This window comes from Aotus nancymaae, unplaced genomic scaffold (assembly GCF_030222135.1).
Source record: "Aotus nancymaae isolate 86718 unplaced genomic scaffold, 86718_ANA_hifiasm-v0.15.2.pri h1tg000014l, whole genome shotgun sequence".
Taxonomy (NCBI): Eukaryota; Metazoa; Chordata; class Mammalia; order Primates; family Aotidae; genus Aotus; species Aotus nancymaae.
The window spans coordinates 105,825,688-105,851,405 of NW_026988425.1; the positions used below are offsets into that span (position 1 = coordinate 105,825,688).

Consider the following 25,718-nt stretch of genomic DNA (forward strand, 5'->3'; position numbering starts at 1 on the left):
ATTCTAACAGAAATTGAGGAATGTTCTGAAATAGAGGCCATCTATTATTGTTTCCCCTGAGATAGACTTAATAGTAACTTCTTTCTGTTTTCAACTTCTTTTCTGTCAACAACTCTTTGGTATTGTGTAGTGAGCCTAATTCTCTTACCTTAAAAGGAATATGCTTTATTTTCACTTTGTGCTCTCCCTTAAATTGTCCTATAGCTATTTCTCTTTATTGGTAGATATCTTTAAAGAGTAGTATATACTCCCATGTTTTACTTCACATTCACTTCTGAAAAAGCTAAAACAACTTTTGCCCTTATCCTTTATTAAAAACTGATTTTGGACTGGGAGCAGTGGCTCACGCCTGTAATTCCAGCATTTTGGGAGGCTGAGGTGAGTGGATCCCCTGAGGTCAGGAGTTCAAGACCAGCCTGGCTAACGTGGTGAAACCCTGTCTCTACTAAAAATACAAAAATTAGCTGGGCATGGTGGCAGACACCTGTAATCCTGGCTACTTGGGAGGCTGAGGCAGGAGCTTGAACCTGGGAGGCGGAGGTTGCAGTGAGCTGAGATCACACCACTGCACTCCAGCCTGGGTGACGAGAGTGAAACTCTGCCTCAAAAAAAAAAAAAAAACAAGAAAACAAACTGATTTTGCCACCAGTCTTTAAAAAATGATAAATTCCTCTTCAAAAAATTCAAAAATTTTGTTTACTTCAATGAAATAATACAAAAATATATAGAGAAAAAGTTAACAATTGCCCCTATCCTTGTTCCATGTCCTATTCTTCTGATTTATGGATGTGAGCTGTGTTGTATATATTTGTTCTTACCTTGTCCATGCTTATACAAATGTATGCAAATATGTACATATTTATAACATTTCCAAAAATTGGTTTTATAAAAATGAGCACATGGCTAATACATTATTTGCCATTTGCTTTATCATGAACAGTTTTCCAGTTTAGTAACTCTGGATCTAGTTCTTTATTTTAAGCAGCTGCTTAATAAAGTATTTCATAATATGGATGTACTGTGATTTATTTAACCATTTCTTTATTTTTGGGCATTCAAGTTGGTTCTAGATCCTCCCCACCCCTGCCAACAATGTTATGATGAGCATCCTTTTACGCATATCCTGATGTACTGGATTTCTAGGGATAGATTCCTGAAAGTAAATTTGCTGAGTAAGAGTATATCTATTTTTAATTTTAACAGCTTTTGCCATTTTACTTTTTAGTAGGCTAAAATGATTTACATTCTGGTGTATGGGGCCAGACATCCAAGGACTATATTTGACACTTTTTAATTTTTTTTCCATATCCAATATAATACTGAGTTCTATGGATTTTACCTCCTGACTAGCTCTAGAATTTGTCTGCTTCTTTTCAGTTTTCGCTGTTACTAACCACATTCAGGTTAACCTGAACTATTGTAGTAGTTTCTACTTGGTTTGGTGTAGCCATTCTTCTGTCTTTTAAATCTGTTCTCCACGTTGCAGCCTTAGTGGTCTTTTCTGAAGCAGAATTCTGATGATGTTGAGCACTTTCCTGAGCTTAAATCTTTGAATTTTTGCCAGTGTTGTTTAAGATTAACCTAATTGCCAACCTAATATTCAGATTTTAGGCAAAAATATTACTGGTTGACTTTCTTTCTTTGTGAAATGCTCAGATGCTGTAATTTGTTTGATAACATTGCTTCCTGATTCTCATTCTGTATTATATTCTGTACTTTTTCAGTCTCCCCTATGGACTTCTCTTCTTTTACATGGTACTTAAATAGTGGTGGTCTCTAGAATTGTTCCATTGATCAATTTTTTCTATTCACTCTGTCTTCCTTCCTTCCTTTCCCACCATGCCTACCCTCTTGTTTCCTGCCCTGTGCTATATTCTACTAGGTATTAGAGATTCATAGTTTCCCTGGAAGCTCTCATTCATTCCCTAGGCTTCTGTTTTTTCTTTTATACTGATGACTTATGAATCTCTATTTCACTTGTTCCCCACAGCTTTGGATTTGGATATTTGTAATGTGTCCCAAACTGAATGCGTCATCTCTTCTGCAAAACCTGTTTCTCTTCTTATGTTACCTGTCTTAGTTAATCATACTACTATTGGCTTAATCACCTGAATCACAAACCTGTAAGTTCTTAACTCCTCATAATAATCTTAGGTGATTAGGGACATCAGATCTGTACATATGCTAATTAAAAGCTCACTTCTCATTTTACATGCCTAAAACTATTTCCCACCAGCAAACCTGTTCGTTTCAGCTTTCTTTGATACCTCAGAGAATGACATTATCATCCATTCAGATTTGCAAGCCAGACATGCAAGGACTATATTTGACACTTTCTTATTTTTTTTCCATATCCAATATGCTGAGTTTTATGGATTTTACCTCCTGACTAGCTCTGGAATTTGTCTGCTTCTTTTCAGTTTTCACTATTACTAATCTCATTCAGGTTAACCTGCACTATTGCAGTAGTTCCTACTCAGTTTGATGTAGCCATTCTGCTCTTTTAAATCCATTCTTCACATTGCAGCCAGAGTGGTCTTTTCTAAAGTAGAATTCTGATGACGTTGAGCACTTTCTTGATCTTACATCTTTGAATGACCTTTATCTCAGAATAAAGATACAAGACTTATCTTTTCCTCTTACCTCATCTTGAACAATATCTCTCTCCACTCCCACCATTTTTCAAATACGTTGGCTTTTTAGTTCCTTGAAACTTTATACTCCTTTCCAGCACAAGAACTTTGCACATGCTGTTTTTAAATCCTCATTATACACTTTTTTCTTTTCATATGGCTTTGTTATTTTGTTTATCCTCTTGTGTCTTATCTTGTTTCTTATTTTCTCAGTAAGGATACTTTTCTTTATGCAGTCAAATTCCCTGTTATATACTGTCATGGTATCTTGTACTTTTATCTCACAGGATTCTTCACAACTCTATATTTACATTTATATTCTGGATTTTTGGATTAATTTCTGTCTCTTCTGCTAGCTTGCCCCCAGGGAAAAGGAGATAGAAATTACCATTTCTGCTTATAATGCAAATGATATTGATGCCAGACACATGATAAGTAAATAGTAAACACTAGGGGAAAAAACCCAAGCAAATGAACAGTTGTCTAATAGTTGTTTATAGGTCAAAATTACAGTTAAAGGGCAATATTATAAAAGTCACTTGAACTATGAAATTGCTTTTTGATATTGTACTCAGATTCATTAACTTGGGATTCTCATGTTTTTATGTGAATTTTTGCTAAGATGCAAGTTGAGTATTTAAAATTTTATTTTTTTATTATTTAGTACAGGGAAGACCATTTGAAGTAAAAGAAATGTTTCTGGAAGATATTTTAAGAACAACTGGATATACAAACAAAGAAATGTTAAAATACAAAAAGGAAAAACAGCAAGGTAAATTGTTTAATAAAAGAAATATAAAAGAAATTACTATTGATAATGACTTTAGAATACGAAAGTGGAATTACAGGCATGAGCTACCATGTCCAGCTGAAACTTTTGAAGATGAAAATTATATATAATTATATCTCAAACAACTAGCATGGTGGAAGTTAACAAATGGTTTTCTACAAAGTGCTTATGAATATTGGTCCATTGATTTAAACAATAGTTACAACATAGATAAAATACTCTGAATTCTGTACTCACTTAGAAGTAAACTTATTAGTAGGACTTAACATAGATAAAAATACTCTTAATTCTGGACTTACTTAGAAGTAAACTTGTTAGTAGGACTTGGAACAATAGATGAATAGATGAATGTATTAGCTTGTTTTCATACTGCTGTAAAGATACTACGTGAGACTGGGTAATTTATAAAGAAAAGAGATTTAATTGACTCACAGTCCGCATGGCTAGGGAGGCCTCAGGAAACTTAGTCATGGTGGAAGGCAAAGGTGAAGCAGAGACCTTCACATGGCAGCAAGAGAGAGAAGTACAAGCAGGGGAAATGCCAGATGCTTATAAAACCATCAGATCTCATGAGAACCCACTATCATGAGAACAGCATGGGGGAAACTGCCCCCATGATCCAGTCACCTCCCACCAGGTCTCTCCCTCAATACTTGGGGATTATAATTCAGTTGAGATTTGAGTGGGGACACAAAGCCATGACACATTTTTTATTGAATATTCTTAATATATTTTTAAAAAGTAGCTACAGAATAAGGCCAACTTTTAAGTGATACCAGATTCTCTTAATTTATTTAAACAAAGGAATACATTTCAAAAAGGAAATGATTTGTCTACATGTTCTTTCTTTGATATTTAGAAGAGAAACAACAAACCACACTTACAGAATGGTACTCAGCTCAAGAAAATACTTTCAAGCCTGAATCTCAGAGGCAGAGAACTGTTCCAAATGTGACTGACGAGTATGACTTATTGGATGATGGTGGTGATGCTGTCTTCAGTCAGTTGGTATGACTTTCCTGGTTTCCCACTGATTGTGTGAAAATTGTGTAGATTAAAGAACATTTATGAGATTATAATTTTTTACTGCATAATTGAATGGTAATTCTCTTGGTTTATCTTGGACTACAACCAATTTTTCATCGTACCTTTCTGGTTTGTTGTGCTTTTTTTGACCATGAGATAGTATATATACAGATATGCTTGCAGTTTTCTGCCAGTGTTTAAAGTTGCAATGTATCCAAATGAACCATATATGAGTTTAAAAAAATACTTTTAAAGAATATTTAAAAATTGATATTAAAAATTGTTATTTAACATCTTTATAGAGATGCATACTAAATATATATACTATATTATTGCATTATATGTTTATAAATATACTATATCTATATTTATACTATATAAATATATATAGTATAGACTTATTTGGGTCATGGAACAGCACTTTGACCATGTATATTTGTGGTTCTTAAGACTGGCTGTACATTCTCTTACCTGAGGAGCTTTTAAAGCCCTGTGGAGTCTGGCACCCCACCAACAAGAGATTCTGATGCACTTGCTCTGGGGTGGGACCTGGTATCAGTGTTAAAAAGCTCCAGGTAATACTTCCCTTGATGTGCAGTTGGGAGAGAGAACTACTGAGGTGTAGGTACACTTAACAACATCCTATTGGAAGCACAGTTAACATTGTGACTGGATCATAGTCTTTTGTTTACAAAGTCATTCTCAGATAAAAATTGGGTATAAGGATAAGATACCATGTTGTGAGTGATAATGTTTCTGATGAAATGATAAATTTTTTTATCTCAAAGCTTTTGTTATAGTATCATAGGATTAGTAGTCCTTGTGGCCATGGTGGTCATCTTAATGTTCTTTGCAAGCAAATGTTACATTGTTAGGTACTTTATGATAATTTATGATTTTTGCTGTTTTTTGTAGACTGAAAAAGATGTGAATTGCCTTGAACCATGGTTAATAAAGGAGATGGACACTTGTCTTTCTGACATATGGCTACATAAAGATATCGATGCCTTTGCTCAGGTCTTTCATCTTATTTTAACTGAAAATGTTAGTGGTAAGTTTATTTTAATTTTAAAAAATTATGCTTGCAGTTATTTATGATGAAAGTTTAGTTCAATCCAAAATATATGTACTACCAATAATTATACAACCAATAATTTTATTTTTTAGGAGTACTTATTTTATTTCAAATGTACAAATTAGGATCTTATTAGCGTAGTATAGTAGAATAAATATTGTGTTAAATCAGAGATTCTTAAGCTAAATTCTCCATTGTAGTTTGAAGAGGTCTGTGATTACATGACAATTATGTGCAAAATGCTTTTATGTGTATGTGTTGTACATATACTCTTGTGTTTCCCTTCCTTGGAAATGATTTAGATGTCAAGTATTTATTCTCTTGCCTAAACCCCTCAGCATTATTACTGTAATTATTATTGATGACTCTCTTCTTGAAATATTTTACTCAGTTAACTTCTGGTATTTCATACTTGGCGTATTTCCTTATTTCTCTGGCTCTAGTTTCTTGGTTTCCTTGGCAAGATCTTTTTCTTTTTTTCTGACCTGTAAATGTGAGATCTCCTAGGTCTCAATCCTTAAGACCTTAATTCTATTCATACTTACTCCTTAAGTGGATCTCAAATAGTCATTGCTTTAAATATCTATTTTAAGGGCCGGGCACGGTGGCTCACGCCTGTAATCCCAGCACTTTGGGAGGCCGAGGCGGGTGGATCACGAGGTCAAGAGATCGAGACCATCCTGGTCAACATGGTGAAACCCCGTCTCTACTAAAAATACAAAAAATTAGCTGGGCATGGTGGCGCGTGCCTGTAATCCCAGCTACTCGGGAGGCTGAGGCAGGAGAATTGCCTGAACCCAGGAGGCGGAGGTTGCGGTGAGCCGAGATCGCGCCATTGCACTCCAGCCTGGGTAACAAGAGCGAAACTCCGTCTCAAAAAAAAAAAAAAAAATCTATTTTAAATGACCCCTAATTTTATATCTCCAGTCCTCACCTCTCCCTTGACTTAAATACACCTGATCACTTGATATCTCCAGTTGGATGTCTGTTAGGTGAATCAAATTGGATATGCCTCAAACAACTTCTGATCCTCTCCCTACCTACCTTCCTCTAAACCTGCACTTTTCTTGTGTTTCTCTTTTCAGTAAGTGGTCCCTATCATTCACCTAGTTGCTAAGGCAGCAAAGCATACAGAAAGTCATCTTTGACTTTGCTCTCACACTTCACATATAAATCATTAGCAAATCCTGTTTACTTTGCGTTCTAAAATAAATCCTGACTATGACCACATTTCACTCCCCTAGTCCAAGCCAACCTCTCTCCTGGACTGTTGCAGTAGCCCATTAACCATTTCTGTTTTTAAGTTACTGTGGTCTGTTCTCCACAGAAAAATAAGAATGATCCTTTCATAAAAGAAATTGAATCATTCTACTTGCTTGTTCTCAATTCTTCCAGGCTTCCAATTACACTGTGGATAAAAATCAAAAGTCCTTTCCATGATTGGGCCTCTGGCTGCCTTATTTTCTGCCACGCTCCTCCTTGTTCACTGTGCCTAGGCACACTTGTCTCCTTGATAGTCTTCATTTATGTCAACACATTCCCATCTTTGAGACTTTGTTTTGTTGTTTCCTATGCCTAGAAAACTATCTCCACAGGTGATCACATGGCCCATCGCCTACTTATTTAGGTCTCTGCTTACATATTGCCTTCTCAGAGAGGCCTTTTCTGATCACCTTACAAAAATTGTACCCTTTTGTCACTGTATCTCCTTACCCTGCTTTATTATTCTTTATTGTATTTTCATTCCCCAGTATGTATTTTTTATGTTTCATTACCTATTTAATCTGTTAGAATGAAAACTATATCAAGGCAGAAACTTTGTCAGTTGTAGTTATCTCTATCACCAGAGGTTCATAGTTTAAGTGCGTAAAAGTCTTTGTTGAATAATGACATTACTTTTTTTTTTGAGAAGGAGTCTTGCTCTGTCATGAGGCCAGAGTGAAGTGATACAATCTCGGCTCACTGCAATCAACCTCTGCCTCCTGGGTTGAAGCGATTCTCCTGCCTCAGCCTCCTGAGTAGCTGGGACTATAGGTGCATGCCACTGCACCCAGCAAATTTTTTTGCATTTTTAGTAGAGAGGGTATTTCACCATGTTGACCAGGATGGTCTCCATATCCTGACCTTGTGATCACCTCAGATTCTCAAAGTCTTGGGATTTACAGACGTGAGCCACTGTGCCCGGCCGATTAATATTACTTTTAAGCATCTTTACCACATGATAATCTGTTGGCATGTGTTTGGTGATAGGAAGCTCACTACCTTTCTTTTGAATTTGGATTGTTTCAATAATTAACTTTTTATTATGTTGATGTGAAATCTACTACATAGCTTCTGCCGTTTTCTTCTTCTTCATATGTATTTATGCCTGACAGATATGTATTTATGCCTCACAGACTTCTAGGTATATTAAGATGGTTATTCTTTTGTTTTTTTTTAATTTTTTGTTTTTTGGGGTGACTATACCTATTACTTCAACTAGTCTTTAATATAACATGATATCTGGTCCCCTCCTTCCCTGGTCTGCCTTCTCTGGATATGTTCTATTTTATCCCTTTTAAAAAGCATAGTATCCAGTTCTGAGTGTTAATCTCTTAGTGACCATCTTAGCCTAAAACATACTCTTTACTTCTATTAATTCAGCCAATCCCATTGTCCTAGTGATTCATATTATCTTTGAAATTTATAGTTTTTTTTAAAAAAAACTTATTTTATTAAATTAATACCCTTATCATGTACTTGTTTTGAATTTTTTTGAGCTTGAGACATTCTATTTATTCATTTTAAATTTTGTCTTAGATTTGGCCTATTGTTTCTACTTAACAGTTTAAAAAAATTTTAATTGTTATCTGTTACATTAATAAGCTTTCTCTGTTTATTAATTTGAGGTGCCCGGGTAAGTTACCAAGCATATGGTATGCTATAAGGGACTTTAGGTCTATATTTGGGTGTGATGTTAAGCAGTCATAATCCTACATATCTTCTAATCTAATTTCTTAAAAAATAATTTTTTTTCTCTTTATAAATGTACATTGGCTCTTATTGATTTACTTTTTAAAGCTCATTATTCTTTTTTGTTTCATTTTGTTTTGAAACAGGGTCTCTCACTCTGTCACTCAGGCTGGAGTGCAGTGGCACAAATGTGGCTCATTGCAGCCTTGACTTCCGGGCTCAAGTGATTCTCCCACCTTAGCCTCCAGAGCTTTGGATTTAGATTTCTAATATGCCCTGAACTGAATACTTCATCTCTTCTGCAAAATCGTTTCTCTTGTTGCCCAGGCTGGTTTCAAACTTCTGGGCTCAAACAACCTACCCACCTTTGCCTGCTAAAGTGCTGGGATTACAGACATAGGCCACTGTGCCTGGCTTTCATTATTGATTTTTTGAAAAATAATCGATCTCTATTTTTAAAAGTAACTTTTTGTATTTGAAAGTGTAGATATTCGTTCATCTCCAGTTTTCTGGCATTCTTTCTTTTCCATTATTTTAAAAATATTCACTCTGAAGATTTTAGCAATCTTACTTGAAAGTTAAGGAATTTAAATTCTGAAAAAAGTGGCTTTAAAATATTTATAATGCATTTAAGTATTTAAGTATTCTTAGCTTTCTTCTTGGTATTTCTTTAGTGAACACTAGACTATTAATTTGATAATGGTCATCCTGTAGACTCAGGTCTCTCCTCTGCTCTTACATACATTTTATACATTTCCCGGAGTCTGTATTCTAATGTCTTTAAGCCATACGAAGAAAAAAAGTGTTATAGTAGCTCAATTATTCACTTCTCATGTTTTTATTTCAATTCTAAAATCTCAACCCTTTATTTGCACCAGAATTGAAAATACGTCATATGATTTAGGAAACTCTTGGCTTCATAGATTTCTTTTTAGTACCATCATTTTTCCCTGATCATGTAGAAGTAGCTAGTAATTAGTTAAGGGTTGACATTTTCTGTCATACTTACTGTACTAGTCATCTATTGCTGCATCACAAATGATTTAACACTTAGAAACCTGAAACATTTATAATCTCACATAGTTTCTGAGAATCAAGAATTTGGGACTGGTTTAGCTGAGTGGTCTGGCTCCAGGTCTCTCATGAGGTTGTGGTTAAACTGTTGGTAGGGGCTACATTCATCTGAAGGTTTGTTGGGGCTGGAGGATTTGCTTTCAGGAAGCCTCACTCACATGGCTTTTGGCAAAAGGACTCAGTTTGTTGCTGGCTGTTGGCAGAATAGCCATGAGTTGTTGTCAACTGCCTGTCTCAATAGGGCTGCCTTATTATCCCTGCGATGTGGCATCTGGCTTCTCTGAGAGTGCTTCAAAAGAGAAAGAAAAAGAGCAGGCAGGAGGTTGTAGTTACTTTTTATGACCTAATCTCCAGAGCTGCACACCACCTCTTGCACTTTATTCTGTTCATTAGAATGAGTTACTTAGTCCAGTTTATATTCAGGGAGAAGGGAATTATGCTCCACCTCTTCAAGGGAGGAGTGTTAAAGATGTTTTAAATGTTTCTCATTTATTCATACCCTTCTTCTCAAAATACACACAGTTTGATACTGTTCTCCAAGGCCATGAATTGAATACTTAGTTGAAGTAGTAATTTTCATACAATGAGTACAGATCAAAATAAATCGATCTTTTAAAATGCTTGACCATCCCAGACTTATTGAATCTGAATCTAGGAGTAAGGTATGGCTATCTGTGGTTTTAAAAAAACAAAGCAGAAACAACAACAAACCCACCCCCAAAAAACAAAAAAAAATCCCAAAGCAAAATAAAAATACATGCCATTGTATATTTGTCCAAATCCATAAAATGTGCAAAACCAAGAGTGGATCCTAATGTAAACTATGGACTTTGGTTGATGTGTCAATGTAGTTTCATCAGTTGTAGCAAATGTCCCACTCTGGTGCGGGTGGCTAAGCATGTGTCGGGGCAAGGGGCATATGGGATATATTTGTATTTGCCTCTCAGTTTTGCTGTGAACCTAAAATTTGCTCTAAAAAAATAGTCTTTAAAAAAAAACCTGAGGCAGTTTTCTTGTAAGTCTCTGCCCCACTTTAAAAGAACATTGATTTATATTGATAATGGATACCATGTTTCAGAGTGTTTGTGAAATAGAAGATAATTAAGTATACATACTGTATACAAAAGATTAAAATTTTCCTTTTGTAATTATCTTAAACTTAACTGTAGAGGGTTTTTTAATGAATTCTTTCTGAAATCACCAATTTTGTAATTTAAGCAAACTAGTGCTAAGCAATTATATTGAATTACTTTATTCTAGAAAGAAACTTGAATAGAACTTTATTTTTCTGATGTAAGTGTTTTATGGGAAGTAAACTTTCTGTCAGTGTTAATACCATTCAGCATCTTATAAAATAGCCTGGAATGGGGGATTAAAAGCAAAGTAAAATAACAACAAAAACATTGTCTCAAACTTTGCATTTGAAGCTTTTAAGTATTTATTACTAGTTATTGATGAAAATTAACTTTTTAATTGTTTAATTATATCTTGTCATTTGGTGAACAAGGTAATATCTAGATTTAGGAAGATTATTTAAGGTTATGCAAGTTAGTAGCTTTCCTTTTCTGTTGAAATAACATAGATGAGCTTAAAAGAGTTTAACAGTGATCTTTCCTTCTCCTACCTTCCATGACAGCCTTTATTCTATTTACACTAGACCTATCATAACAGATTGCCATAGATCTAAGTTAAGGGTTATTATACAGTGCTGTCATTATGTAGTTAAAATAAGGAGCAAGTCTCGGGCTAATTATCCTGACAATTCTGCTATTTCAGATTTTTTAAAGAATGAAAATGGTTTTAAGTAGTTTGGAAATTTAAGTTTTATTTGTCTTTTCCTTTTTTTAGTTGATTACAGACATAGTGAAACCAGTGCAACAGCTCTGATGGTTGCTGCAGGACGTGGTTTTGCAAGTCAAGTAGAGCAGTTAATTAGTATGGGAGCCAATGTCCATAGTAAAGCATCAAATGGCTGGTAATTTTAAACTACATTGATTCTTCATGTATCTTTGTATAGCTACACATATCTTTTTTGATTTCTTATGTTTGTCTTTATATTAAAAACTATTGTGTAATAATTGCTGGTGAATTTCTATTTTAATGGGTTAATAATTTTGAATGACTTGTTTTTTGACTGTAATTTATCTTATTTTTTATTACAATTTTTTTTTTTTGAAAAGACAGGGTCTTGATATTGCCCAGACTGGTCACGAAACTAGTTTTACAATTTTGATAACATTTTTTTTTTTACATCCTTTGAATTTTGGCAGGATGGCATTAGATTGGGCTAAACACTTTGGGCAGACTGAAATTGTGGATCTTCTAGAATCTTACAGGTAAAATTTTATACTATTTTAAATTAATTCTACTTGCTCTTCAAAAAGAGCTTCATCATGTGAATTATGTACTATACAAATGTAGACCTTTTGTAGTCTCTTATCCAGAGATTTTTTTATTTTTAATTCTAAGGAAATTTTCTGTTTGATCTACCATGGTATAATATTTATCTTATTTTAAATTTTATTTTAAGAAATCAGAGGAGGGATTTCCAGTTAAACATGGTAGATACAACATAAGTATTTATCTCTGCATTTTCTCATACCTTTTGCATTTCTCAAAACCTCACTAAAATGACAATGAAGCATTATAAAGGAATTCTAAAGGTGTAAACCAAAGTCAAAGAGAATGGAAGAGGACAGGGCAACTGATAGAAGATGTTAATTTTGGGATGATAGATAGCTAATTGATTGACTTAGCAGAACTAAGAAAACTCACAGTGCCAATGAGAAACACTCATTTTAGCTTTGGAACTCCTTGGAGGCTCATTCAGTGCCCTTTGAATGACACAGTAAAAGAAAGGGTTAAAAATATAGTAGAATTAGTTAAAATTCTCTGTGATGAATATTTAGAACTCCCGATCTCCTCCTTCCCCGACATCAGATGATATTACATCCCGCCTTGACAGAAAATGGGTAGTATATTAAAAAATATCCAGAGAGGCTTTGGACTTGAGGTTATCAGGCACAATGGGAGAAGTAGGGGTGAGGTATCACACAATACAAGGGTTTTAGTGAATGTCAACAGACCGAAAATTGAGGTAACCATTTATTCCCTTCCTCTGCTGTCTACTGCCGCCTTTTCCTGTTTGAAGTTCATATTCTTTGGCCAAAAAAACCTGTGAATTCTTTTCTGGAAAAAGTAGACCAATCCTGGAGAAAAGATTTGGAATTATAAGAGGTTTGGTTTTTCTTAAATGACTATTTTTAGACCATGTGACTTTTTATGTCCACCTGTGCACATAAAGATTTTTAGTGCTTTGCTCTTTAAAAAATGAACAAAATGCAAACATTTGATTACCAGGCATTTAAAGGGGAAAAGCACTCATAAATCAAATGAAACAAAATAAACAGTAGCAACAAAAAGCTGTGGAATGCAGATGAAACTAAGCATTAGTTACCAAAGAGAAAACTTAGATAACAAAACTATAATAGAATATATTACATTCATGAAATAAAAACAATGTGTTATTAAAAAGGAACAGAACACAAATCTTTGTTCAGATTTCATCTTCATAAGGCCTACTCAAATTTGCCCTATCTGATATTACATTTTACCCCCCATACTGTCCATCCTCTTTAACCTGTTCTACCTGTCCTTTTTCCTTCATAAGCCCTACCAACCCTCTGACACACTGTATAATTTACTTATTCACTATTTTTATTGGTTTATTATCTGTCTTTTCTCCCTCCTAGAATATAGTAAGCTTTTTGTGTCTTTGTTCAAGAATGGCAACTAGATACGGTAGATGTGCAGTGAATATTTGTTGAATGAATGAATAAATAAATAATTCTTATAATTTAAAAATATGATAGCAGAAAAAAGAAGAGTTGCAAGATAGTTTAGAAAATTGCTTACAGAGTAGGAAAATTGTAGAAAAAGGATAAGAAAATTTGTTTCCTATGTACCCCTTTATTAGGAAACTGTTAGAGAATGCGCTTCACAAAAAAGAAGTAAAAACAAAAACAAAAAATGGGGGGAAAACACAGTGTAGGTCCAACACAGGGGACAGGTGAAAGGAATGCTCAGGATGGTGGTACAGAGGAGTGTTTTCATGACAGCTGTGTCTAGTAGGCCTGATCCCATAGGGACAGAAGATGTGGGGCTCTAGAGGGAGGTCTCGGGGGAGAAAAATTTACCTGACATTTTCAATCATATTAAAAAGCTTTATGAATCTGTTGGAGAATTTGAGAATAATTCAGGTCACAGTAAACTGAGCAAATAAAAATTAAACAGTTGTTACTCTAGGAAAAACAAAAAGTTATACAAGAAAGGAGGTTTAATTATAGTACATTATGAAGCTAATCAGTAAATGTTAACCTAGTCATAGTAAAGTAAAGGCTGAAAGAAGATTTAACAAAAATTGTGGAACTGGTATGGGTGGAAAGTGTAGGGAAGTGGAGGTGGTAACCTCATTTTTCATTAGTTGGAAGTTCACAGATAATGACTAAATTGTTAAAACAGTAAATAGCTGAAGATGCATGTTGCTTAGAAATTTGACAGCAAATACTAAAAGAAATAGCTAAAACAATAGAATAGTCCTAAGCAATGTGACTAAGAGTTTTTGTTATAATTTCTATAAAACCATTTATAAACACTATGTATATGTATTGCTTTGATACATATAAAAATCCTGTAAAATCAATCTAATTAATTTTCTTTTAGGTAGAGATTTTAGATAAGTTTAGATTAGATTAGATATTTAAATAAATTATGAAGCTCTTAGATTTGATATTTAAAGAAAATTTTGAATATATATTTTATAATAACATTTTAGCTTCTGTTTTCAACCTTTTGGAGACTCAAAAAACAAAACAATGGAGCCTGAAGTTAAAATATATTAAAATATCTATTATTCAATAACATATAAAATGTTTTATTTGACCTGGGTTTTTGTACTTAATTTTATAGATGTGAAATTGGAAATGTAGTCTCAGACATTAGAAGAAATAAATGTTTCAAATTAGTTGTGACATTGAGTCTCAAAATTGTTTATAGGTTTAAATACTATTTCTGATATGGTAGGTTTAGTTGTCATTTCAATAATAGCACCCAGAACTTGCAGTCCTTTTATTGTTAACACTTTGAATGTTCCAGACATTCTTACATTGTTAAGTATAAACTCACTAGATACTACAGATTACCAAGTAAAGCAGTTATCTGGATAATATTTTAATTATCCTGGCTAACTGGGCTTTCTTTTTATTTGATAAATCATGATATTATCTATTATAAATTTCAAGTATTTAAAATTAAATATATTATTATGTTTGCTGAATTACTGATAATTTATATCCAAAGGTTATAGCTTTAAACAGAGAATATAATGTCTTCTTCATTTATGTGTTAAAAATTAAAAAACAATAAACTTTGTGTTTTAAAGTAGATCTTAAAATGTAAAAGAGCAAATTATTAAGGTGTACAAGTTTAGAATTTTCACCGCTGAAAACAGTCTTACATTATTTTTCTGCTAAATTATTTAAGAGAGATTGGATTCAGTTGAACTTCCTAGAAATTCTGTTGGTAATTACTAGTGATGGCAATAGTTTACATTTTTACATGAAAGATGCAAGGCATTTGTTTCAGTAATTTATGTTGATTCTTGCTTTTGGAAAATATCATAATTAACCTGCTTTTAGTATAGTGTTATCTGATTAACAGTCACGTTAAGCTGATACCTTGGAATTTTTTAAAAATGTGAACTATAAATCAGAATATTGTTTATTAATAGTAAACAATTAGACACAGCCTATTAAGAAAATATAGAACAAAACCGGCAATGGCAGCAGCGGAGGAGGAGGACGGGGGCCCCGAAGGGCCAAATCGCGAGCAGGGCTGGGCGGGCGCGACCTTCGAATGTAATATATGTTTGGAGACTGCCCGGGAAGCTGTGGTCAGTGTGTGTGGCCACCTGTACTGTTGGCCATGTCTTCATCAGTGGCTGGAGACACGGACAGAGTGGCAAGAGTGTCCAGTGTGTAAAGCTGGGATCAGCAGAGAGAAGGTTGTCCCGCTTTATGGGCAAGGGAGCCAGAAGCCCCAGGATCCCAGATTAAAAACTCCACCCCATCCCCAGGGCCAGAGACCAGCTCCAGAGAGTAGAGGGGGATTCCAGCCATTTGGTGATAACTGGGGGCTTCCACTTCTCATTTGGTGTTGGTGCTTTTCCCTTTGGCTTTTTTTTACCACTGTTTTCAATACCCATGAGCCTTTCCGCCACGGTACAGGTGTGGATCTGGGACAGGGTCACCCGGCCTCCAGCTGGCAGGATTCCCTCTTCCTGTTTCTCGCCATCTTCTTCTTTTTTTGGCTGCTCAGTATTTGAGCTATGACTCCTTCCTGCCCACCTCTAGCCAGAGGAGAATCAGTATTGGGGGTCCCTGCTGACCCTTCCTTACTCCTGGATCCCCTTGACCCCTCTATTTTTGTAGGCTAAGGCCAGCCCTGGCCATTCTGCAGGATGGCTTAGGGACGTCTCGACATAGGATGAGAGAGTCTTCTGCTCAGAGGCTCACTCAGTAATATTGTAATTCTCTGCCCTGGGGGAGGAGGATGGACTGAGAGAATGTCTTTCTCCTCTTCTGAGTCTTTGCTTTCCCTGATTTCTTGATCTGATCTTGAAAGGTGGGCAAGACTCCCTCTGACTCTCCCCGACTCCCCATCTTACTGATTTAATTTAAATTTTCACTCCCCAGAGTCTAATATGGATTCTGACTCTTAAGTGCTTCCTCTTCCTCACTACCTCCTTTAATACAAATTCAATAAAAAAGGTGAAATGTAAAAAAAAAAAAAAAGAAAATATAGATGATAGTTGAAAGTTTGTGTTTTTACAGTTTTATTGAGATATAATATACCATATAATTCACCCATTTAGATGCACAATTCAATGTTTTTTCATATGTTCACAGACTTACGCAATCATCACCACACTTAATTTTAGAACAGTTTCATCACCACAAAAAGAAACTTATACCTATTTGTTATCTCTTCCTATTCCCAATCCCTGCCCTCCCCCAACTCTCCTACGGCTCCTCCAGCTCTAGACCAACCACTAATTTACTTTCAGTTTCTATAGATTTGACTATTTTGGACATTTTACATAAATGGAATCGTGATATGTGGTTTTTATGATTGGCTTTTTTCAGTTAGCATAAAATATCCATGCTGTAGCATTCTTTTTGTGACTAATACATATTCTATGGATATACCACAGTTTGTCTGTTTGTCAGTTGATGGACACTTAGGTTGTTTCCACTTTCTAACTACTATGAATAATACTGGTATGAATATTTGTGTACAAATTTTTATGTGGATATATTTTTTTCATTTCTCTTATATATACACCTAGGAGTGGAATTGCTGGGGCATATGGTAACTCTATGTTTAACCTTTTGAAGAACTACCACATTGTTTTCCAAAGCAGCTTTACCATTTTACATTTTCACCAGCAATGCATGAGGGTTTCAATTTCTCTGCACCCTCTCCAACACTTGTTCTTGTCTGTATTTTTGATTGTAGTCATCCAAGTGGGTGTGAAGTGGTATTTCATTGTGGATTTGATTTGCATTTCCTTGACAACTAATGATGTTAAACATCTTTTCATGTGCTTATAGGCCATTTGTATATTTACTTTGGAGAAATGTCTTCAGATTGTGTTTTTCCAAAAGCATTCATTGCCAAATTTCATTTTGAATATTGTGCTTGAAATCAAAACATGAATCATATTATGGCTAGGACATTAAGTGTCACTTACCTTCCTTAGGGGATATTGGAAATTTGAAGGACATAAGGGTTACTCTTTTTAATGGAAATTAACTTGGTTTTTTTTGTTTTTTTTCAGTGCTTCACTGGAATTTGGAAATCTAGATGAAAGTTCTCTGGTTCAAACAAATGGAAGTGATCTCAGTGCTGAAGACAGAGAGCTCCTGAAAGCTTATCATCATAGTTTTGATGATGAAAAAGTAGACTTGGATTTGATCATGCATCTTCTATACAATATCTGCCATAGTTGTGATGCTGGTAAATAAGTGTTGTCTAAAAGAACTGGAGCAAAATATATGCTTTAAGAATTAACATTTTAAGTGTATAAATTTTTATATAATTGCACTGATAATAACAAGCAAATAATCTTGTGTCATCTTGTGATAGTTTACCAGCACTTGAAAACGTGATAAGATTTTTAGTATTCTGTTGATTGCCTCTGATTTCACAGTAAGATATAATATTAAAAAGTCATTCTTCCCCAAGGTGCAGTATTAATTTTTCTCCCTGGATATGATGAAATTGTTGGACTGAGAGATCGCATCCTGTTTGATGACAAGCGGTTTGCTGACAATACACATAGGTAAGGGCTAAAGCCTTACATCTGTTGCTTAAAATAACATACAGGTCCTGTAGTGTCTTTTCTCTTTCAATCGTCAACAGATATCAAGTCTTTATGCTTCATTCAAATATGCAAACATCCGATCAAAAGAAAGTATTAAAAAACCCACCTGCAGGTGTTCGAAAAATAGTAAGCTTCATAAAATCTTCTTTTTAAAATTTGTATTAGTTATTTGTTCTTTTTTTGTATTAACTATAAAGTAATATCTTGTTGCAGATCCTTTCCACCAATATTGCTGAAACCAGCATCACAGTCAATGATGTTGTCTTTGTTATTGATTCTGGTAAGGTGAAAGAGGTATGTATGGGTAAGTTGTAGTTTTACTTAAATGAAGAAGATTAAGTTCTACCTCAACAGATGCTTTTATTTATTTAGTTAGTTATTTTTCTTTTAATTTTGCTTCTACTCAAGACAGCTTGGACCAGCATGTGCTTTTATAAGTAGAATTTAAGAAAAATGTCTGGTAGATAAATTTAACATGCTAAATACTGATTTTACTAAATATTCTGCCTTAAATAATTCAGTATATAGAATCAATTTTTGTTATTTTAACAAAATATACAAAAATGTAGCTCTGCTCACCAAATACTAGGAAGAAAGTAAAGGGTTTGGTTATAGTGAAAATATTGTCATACAGTATAGGAATTTGATTACATACTTTTTATGTTTTCTTCCTACATATGGACATGGATTATGTCCTTGTTCACTGTTGTATCTTTAGTGCCTCACGTATAGCAAGTGTTCAAAAGATACTCAGTTCAAGAGAACCGTGCTGAAAGGAAGCAAATAAATAGATAAACCATGGGATAGCCAGCAGCTAAGTTGAACTTAACACTTGCTTTTGTAAAAAAAAAAGTTTCATTGGAACTCAACTCCGTTTACTTTTACCTTTTGTCTATGGCCGCTGCTTTCACACTTCAAGGCAGATTGGAGTATTTGTAACAGAGACCCTCTCAAAGCCTTAAATATTTACTATTCAGCTCTTTTCAAAAACGATTTACCAACCCTTGATATTAATAAAAAGGCATTTATTTCCTTTTAGTACTGGAATGCCCAGCAATTGTCCATGTCCCTAACTTTGGTAGATAACATTTGCTGAAAAAATGAAAGTGATATGTGGAAAGCAAATTATGTCTATTTAGTGGATATAAATGATCATTTTTAATATGAAAAAATTGCTATGTTTTCAATGTAATTTTAAGGAATATTTTACAGAAAATAAAATTTTATTATAAAAATTGGCCATATTCATTATAATTGAATATTCTAAAGGTGGGATAAATTTCATTTTTACATAATAGGACATTAATGAATGTTACCACTAAAAATCTGAATGGTGAGCCAGTGAAAATTCAGATTTTATTGCCCTAAAATTACCTAAAGTGGATAAAGTGGGTTTTGAATATGTTAGAAAATTCCTTTAGGTGTTATTTATTAAGTAACTGAAATTTAAACATGGGTAGTGTCAAAAGTTATTTAACATACAAAATTGACAAATGTAATGTTATATTAAAAACTAAGAAGCTTGTTTTCTAAAACTTCTACAAACTATTATGAAAACATTTTTATTTGCTCTATGTAGTTGTTTTATGAAAGGGAAAGTGTAAGTACCAAGTGACTGAAATATGTGTTCTAGTTAAGCTTGTATTTTTAAAAAATATTTCTCTACAATAAATTTTCACTATAGGTTATTTGAAGTATGTGAGTAGTAATGGTTCTTTTTTACTTTCTTCAGTGTAACATTCAAGAAAGGCTAACGTTGTTAGTACCTCAGCAGGAGGTAAAGTGGAAATGGTTAAAAATACTTCTTTTTGGGATATTATTGATTTTTATTCTAACTCTGCAAGGTTAGGTCCCTGAAAATTATTTCAGAAAATGTCTTTCCCTGATCATTCTTATTCTCCACAATGATGCAAATCTGGTAGCAAAACAACATCAAAGGAATAGATCAATTCTCTCCAATCTTAATGTCTTATGAGAACTGGCTGCTTTTATCCAGCTGTGGCAGAGAGCAACAGATAGCTCAGCAGAGCACGTAATAGGGAAGTTTTACACAGCTCTTCTGAGTTTAGTTTTTAAATACTTTTTTCTTAGTATGTTTGTAACCAGAAAATCAGGGTTTATTAAAAATCAGTACTGATGTGTTAATTATTTTATCAAGAGAGGACTTTGAATTAAACTTGGCACTATTTATTTTAATTATTTGTGTTAATTATTTTATCAAGAGAGGACTTTGAATTAAACTTGGCACGTTAAAATATGTTGATAACATTTCTTGCTATTTCATTTTAATTACCTTTTATATTATAACATAAAGATGGTTTAAATATTACAGAAATCCTTTGATGCTCTGAATTTTGTTACAATGTTAAAAATGATATGGATTTCCAAAGCTAGTGCCATACAGCGGAAAGGCAGGTAATGTATATTTAATGTATATTCATTCAATTGCCTGTAAAATGGAAACATTTTCATATGCATTACACATTTATTATTTATTCCACTTTTGATAATAGTTTTCATCTTAAAATTTTTATATTATTTTTGCAAGCAAGCCATTTTGATACTTATTTAAAAGTTGAATTTAGGTTATGTTAAAATAAAAACTTTTGCCTAGTTAAGTGTACATTCAGATGTAAGAAGCTTAAAAAACAAAACCAAAAATTGTAAACATATGCAATATAGGACAAAGAGCTAACTTCCTTATTATATAAAAAGGCTCTTTGAAATCAAGTAAAGACCAATAATCCAGTTCAAATTGATAAAGGGCACAAATAACAGTTGACCAAAATAAAAAATATGTATGTCCTACTAATACATTGACCTCACATATACTACCTAATATGTATCAAAAAAAATGCAAAGTAATGAGCTACTATTTTTTTTACTTTCAGATGGGCATTGATGAAAATGTTTAACAATATGTACAACATAGTGGAAAAACATGGGCCAATAGACTTTTGTATTTTACTGATGGTAGTATAGATTGGTGTGACTGCTCCAGAGTGTAATTTGAAACTATTTATCCAAATCTACTTTTTCACCATAGATTCCACTTCTCATAATTTATCCTGAGTTTGCTTGCACATATGTGAAAAGATGTATGATTAAGACTGTTCTTTGAAGCATTGTTTATAATAATGAAAAGTCTGGGAACAGTATGGTGTTCATCAATAGTGAAGTGATTAAATAAATTATAGCCATACAGTGGCTTTCTAGGTAGCTGTTAAAAGGAAAAATGTAGATCTATGTGTTCTTATGTGGAATGAGTTTTCTGGATACATTGTTAACTGAAAAAGGTAGGGTTTAGAACATGCATCTAGTAGTCTTTTGGGTAAGAAAAATATATGTATGTTTGTATATGTATTTAGACACAAATGCATTGAAAAGTCTGTGAGAAACTTTAAAAAACAATGAATGGTTATTGACTCTGAGAAGGAGGATTTGTGGGGTTCTTGGAGTAAGGAGACAATTGTTTTTTTTTGTAATTTGGTTATTTTACTATGTGTTTGGGTCACTTTTTAATTTTCAAAAGATAAGACTAAAAAGTATCATTTTCAGTAATTATCTTGCAAATGTATTTTGTATTTTATTATAATTACCAAGAAAACATGAAATGCTGACTTTAAAAAATGCCTCACATCCTGAAGACTCATATGCATTATTTCTTTACCTCATAACTTCATAGAATGCCCATGAGGGCTTTGTTGTTGTTACATTAGTTGTTTTCTTATGACCAATAGTGGCATGATGCATTAAGCTGGACTTACATGCTATTAATAATATATTATTGGAGGTAAGGCTGGGTGTGGTGGCTCACACTTATAATCCCAGCACTTTGGGAGGCTGAGATGGAAGGATCGCTTGAGTCCAAGAATGTGAGACTCGTCTAGGCAACATAGTGAGACCTTGTCTCTACAAAAAATTAAAAAATCAGCTAGGTGTGGTGGCATAGGCCTGTGGGCCTAGCTACTTGGGAGGCTGAGGTAGGAGGATCATTTGAGCCTAGGAGGTCAAGGCTGCAGCTGCAGTGAGCTGTGATCATACCACTCCACTCCAGCCTTGGCGACAGAGCCAGACCCTGTCTCAAAAATAAATAACAAATAATATATTTTTGGAGATAAAGGCCAGAAATTGTAGATATTTTCATTGCCATTTTTCAACAAATGTTTATCAGAAGGCTTCCCTGTGCACACGTTATGGATACAGTGATAAATAAACCATAGTCTGATAGGTAAAGCTGGACAAATGTTGCAGTCCATATGGGAGTCCATTAAGTTAAGCAATTTTAATACAATATTATTAGTGCTACAACTGGATGTTTCCAGAGTTGTTAAGACTGAATCTGAGACAATTACGAATAAAGGAGAAGTTGTGGAAAGGCATTTCTAAAAGGCAGAGGGAAAAAGCATAACCAAGTATACTTATTTGCCTAAAGGCAACTGTGAACAGGAAGGTTGTTTAGATGGAATTTAGTTTAGAGTATAGTGAAAAATGAGCTGAAAGTTGGAGACAGTTTCTTAAGAACCATTTTTAGATTTCTATTTAAAAAAAAAAAAAAAAACAATGGGATGACATGAGTATCCTTTCAGTTCTCTGAAGAATGGATTGGCAGAGACAAAAATGATGGTAGGAGGACCCAGTTGGAGGCTCCTTCATAAATACTTTACTATAATAAGGGAGAGATGAGAATAGTCTGGATTGTTTTAATGGTGGTGGAAATAAAGATAAATAGATAATTAATTCAAGAGATACTAAAGAAAGTAACGTTGGTGATTGTATATGTAGAGGGTGAAGGATAAGGAAGAGAGTGGAGTTAAGGATGTCATCCAGGTTTCTGTCTTAGAAAATTAGACAGTAGTGCTATAGTCAGATAGGGAAAATGGGAAGAGTGTTTTTACTGGGGAGAATAATTAATTTTTGGTTATTTTGAGTTTGAGTTGCCTATAGAAAATCTAAGTGGAGCTGTCTAAGAATTTTCTGAAGTATAGGCCTGGTATTAGGATAAGAAGATATAGTACAGATAGAAATTGAGGTTATGTGTATAATTAAAGTTACTTCAGGGGAGAGGGAAGTGTAAGAAGGGCAGATGGCTGAGGGTTCAACCTCAGAGGACCATGAACATTTAAGGACTAGGCAAATACAGAAATCTTTTAGTGGAACCTGGATAAGTCAGAATGCTGAAGGGTATAGTCTAGGGAAGTAGAAGTGGTCTTCAAAAATTTTATGGAAAATGCATCTTATGAAAAAACTGTGCATGGAGTTCAAAATATTTTTGCACCAAAATAAACTCATATTAACTTGTTATAACATATCTGAACAGGATCTCATTTGAGTCACTAAGAAAGATAAGACATCAGTTTGAAAAAAGCCCCTGTCAGAGCAACATGAATTCTTCTAAAATTGAAGCAAGAGCAAATATCACATTTATGGTGACAATGCCCTGAAGAAATCAGCAGTTTACGAATGGATGTCTTATTTTAAGAAGGGATGAGATGATGTTAAAGATAAAGCCCACAGCAGACCACAATGTGTATTTGCAAGGAAAAAAAAAAATCTCATTTGTACCCCAGTTGAAGAGGACCAACAATTAACAGCACAAAAGTAGCTAACACTATAGACATTACAGTTGGTTCAGGTTACCCAATTCTAACCAAAAAGTTAAAAATTGAGCAGACTTACCACTTCATGGGTGCCAAAACCATTGCTCTTAGATCAGCTGCAGACAAGAGCAGAAGCTTTCAATGGAAATTTTAAACAATTGGAATCAAGATCCTGAAGCATTTCTTGGAAGAATTGTTAACAGAAGATGAAACATGGCTTTACCAGTATGATCCTGAAGACAAACCACAATCAAAGCAGTGACTACCAAGAGGTAGAAGTGGTCCATTCAAAGCAAAAGAAGACTGGAGGTCATGGCAACAGTTTTTTGGGATGTGCAAGGCATTTTGCTTATTGACTTTCTGGAGGGCCAAAGAACAGTAACTTCTGCTTATTATGACAGTGTTTTGAGAGATTTAGACAAAGCTTTAGCAGAAAAACCCATAGGAAAACTTCCCTAGAAAGTCCTCCTCCACCACAACAATGCTCCTGCACATTCCTCTTATCAAACAAGGGCAATTTTATGAGTTTTGGTGGGAAATCATTAGGCATCCACCTTATAGTACTGGTTTGGCTCCTTCTGAATTATTTTTATTTTCTAATCTTAAAATATCTATAAAGGACCTCCATTTTTCTTAGGGTAATAATGTAAAAAAAAATGCATTGGCATAATTACATTCCCTGGACCCTCAGTTCTTTAGGGATGGACTGAATCATTGGTGTTATCACTTACAAAAGTGTGAACCTAATGGTTGAGAAATAAAGTTTACTTTTTTCTTTTTTAATTCCATTTTTCCACACACTTTTTGAAGTCCTCTTGTATTTGATGAAGCAAAAAGTTGACCAACAATATAAGATTTTGTAGCTCTTATAATGTGTTATAGTGATGATTGCCTATCTGGGTTGTGAGCTCCATGAAGACAAGAATATTTCTATATCTCTGTCACTTAGCATATTTAGCCCTACCATTAGCTAATATAGTGACTTTGAGTGAATTTAGGAGATTGTTTTTCTTCTAGCTATTTTTTTGCTGCTTCACAGAAAATTATACAAGTCTTTATGATGACAGGGTAAATGGCATTCCCTTGGATCTGTGTAATGCATAATTTGTACAACTCTAAACACAGTGCTTGATATAAGCTCTGTAAAATTGATTGAATTTAAATTAACAGCATTTATTCATGTTTTGTTTTTTGCTCACTTTTATATGTATGCTATTTCTTTTGATTTTTACCACAACCCTACAAGATATATCAGGTAGGTGTCATTCATGAATCTCACTAATATATGAAATAATTGAGTCCCAGACAAGTAAAGTGCTTTCCCAAAGAATTTATAGAGGATAAGAAACAGAATAAGGATTTAAACTCAGGTGTCCTGATCCTGGATCATTTATCTCTTTACCAAATCACATTGCATTTAGTTTATTGTAGCCTTTATTCCTTGTTTGAGTCCTAATCTTGTATTTTATTTTTAAGGGCAGGGCGATGTAGACCTGGAATTTGTTTTCGTCTGTTCAGTAGACTCCGATTCCAGAATATGTTGGAATTTCAGACTCCGGAACTTTTGAGAATGCCATTACAGGTAAAAATTCATTTAAATATAAGACATTTTTTGTAGGTGAGGGAGGAGAAGGGCCATTTCAACTTCTATGGATTAGGCCTTTAAAAAATCAATTTGTGAAACAAAAGTATTAAATATATATTATGGAAGGTATATCTATAACAGAAATAGTTTTTCTACATAAGAAAATTTATAAACCTTTAAAATTTTAAAGAATCACTTGAATATATTTAAATTATGGTACAGTTTTAAAGGATTTTAAAAAATATAACATTTTAAAGTTTCAACTATGTAGTGTTCACCTATTAAATTCTCAATGGAATTAGAAAATAAATTATTTGAGGTCCAAAAGATAATACCTAAATCTCCATATAAGATGCTGAGATTATCTAGTAGTTTTAAAACTGAGTTCACTGAGATTTTCTGACCTCTATTAATTGTGTGGGTTTTTTTGTTTTGTTTTGTTTTGTTTTTTAAGTTTTCTAACTTAATGGAACAGCCAGACCCTATAGCTTCTAGGGAAGATTAGCAGAATGCATTTATTTGATTCTTTAGTGTGTTTGG

The 25,718-nt window shown here is 33.9% G+C and overlaps 1 protein-coding gene and 1 pseudogene across 3 annotated transcripts in view; both read left to right on the forward strand.

Annotated features, from left to right (window-relative positions):
• Positions 1 to 25,718, forward strand: part of YTHDC2 (YTH N6-methyladenosine RNA binding protein C2) — a 79,094-nt gene that overhangs the window by 21,937 nt on the left and 31,439 nt on the right. For all 3 annotated transcript variants that reach the window (XM_064376223.1, XM_064376224.1, XM_064376225.1), the window contains exons 8-18: positions 3,298 to 3,405; positions 4,283 to 4,431; positions 5,365 to 5,500; positions 11,399 to 11,525; positions 11,821 to 11,886; positions 17,448 to 17,626; positions 17,855 to 17,951; positions 18,032 to 18,119; positions 18,207 to 18,287; positions 20,326 to 20,408; positions 25,070 to 25,175. In XM_064376223.1, coding sequence (XP_064232293.1) covers positions 3,298 to 3,405; positions 4,283 to 4,431; positions 5,365 to 5,500; positions 11,399 to 11,525; positions 11,821 to 11,886; positions 17,448 to 17,626; positions 17,855 to 17,951; positions 18,032 to 18,119; positions 18,207 to 18,287; positions 20,326 to 20,408; positions 25,070 to 25,175 — 1,220 coding nt within the window. The remainder of the gene's footprint in view (positions 1 to 3,297; positions 3,406 to 4,282; positions 4,432 to 5,364; positions 5,501 to 11,398; positions 11,526 to 11,820; positions 11,887 to 17,447; positions 17,627 to 17,854; positions 17,952 to 18,031; positions 18,120 to 18,206; positions 18,288 to 20,325; positions 20,409 to 25,069; positions 25,176 to 25,718) is intronic.
• LOC110567485 (E3 ubiquitin-protein ligase RNF5-like) lies at positions 14,891 to 17,421 on the forward strand (annotated as a pseudogene).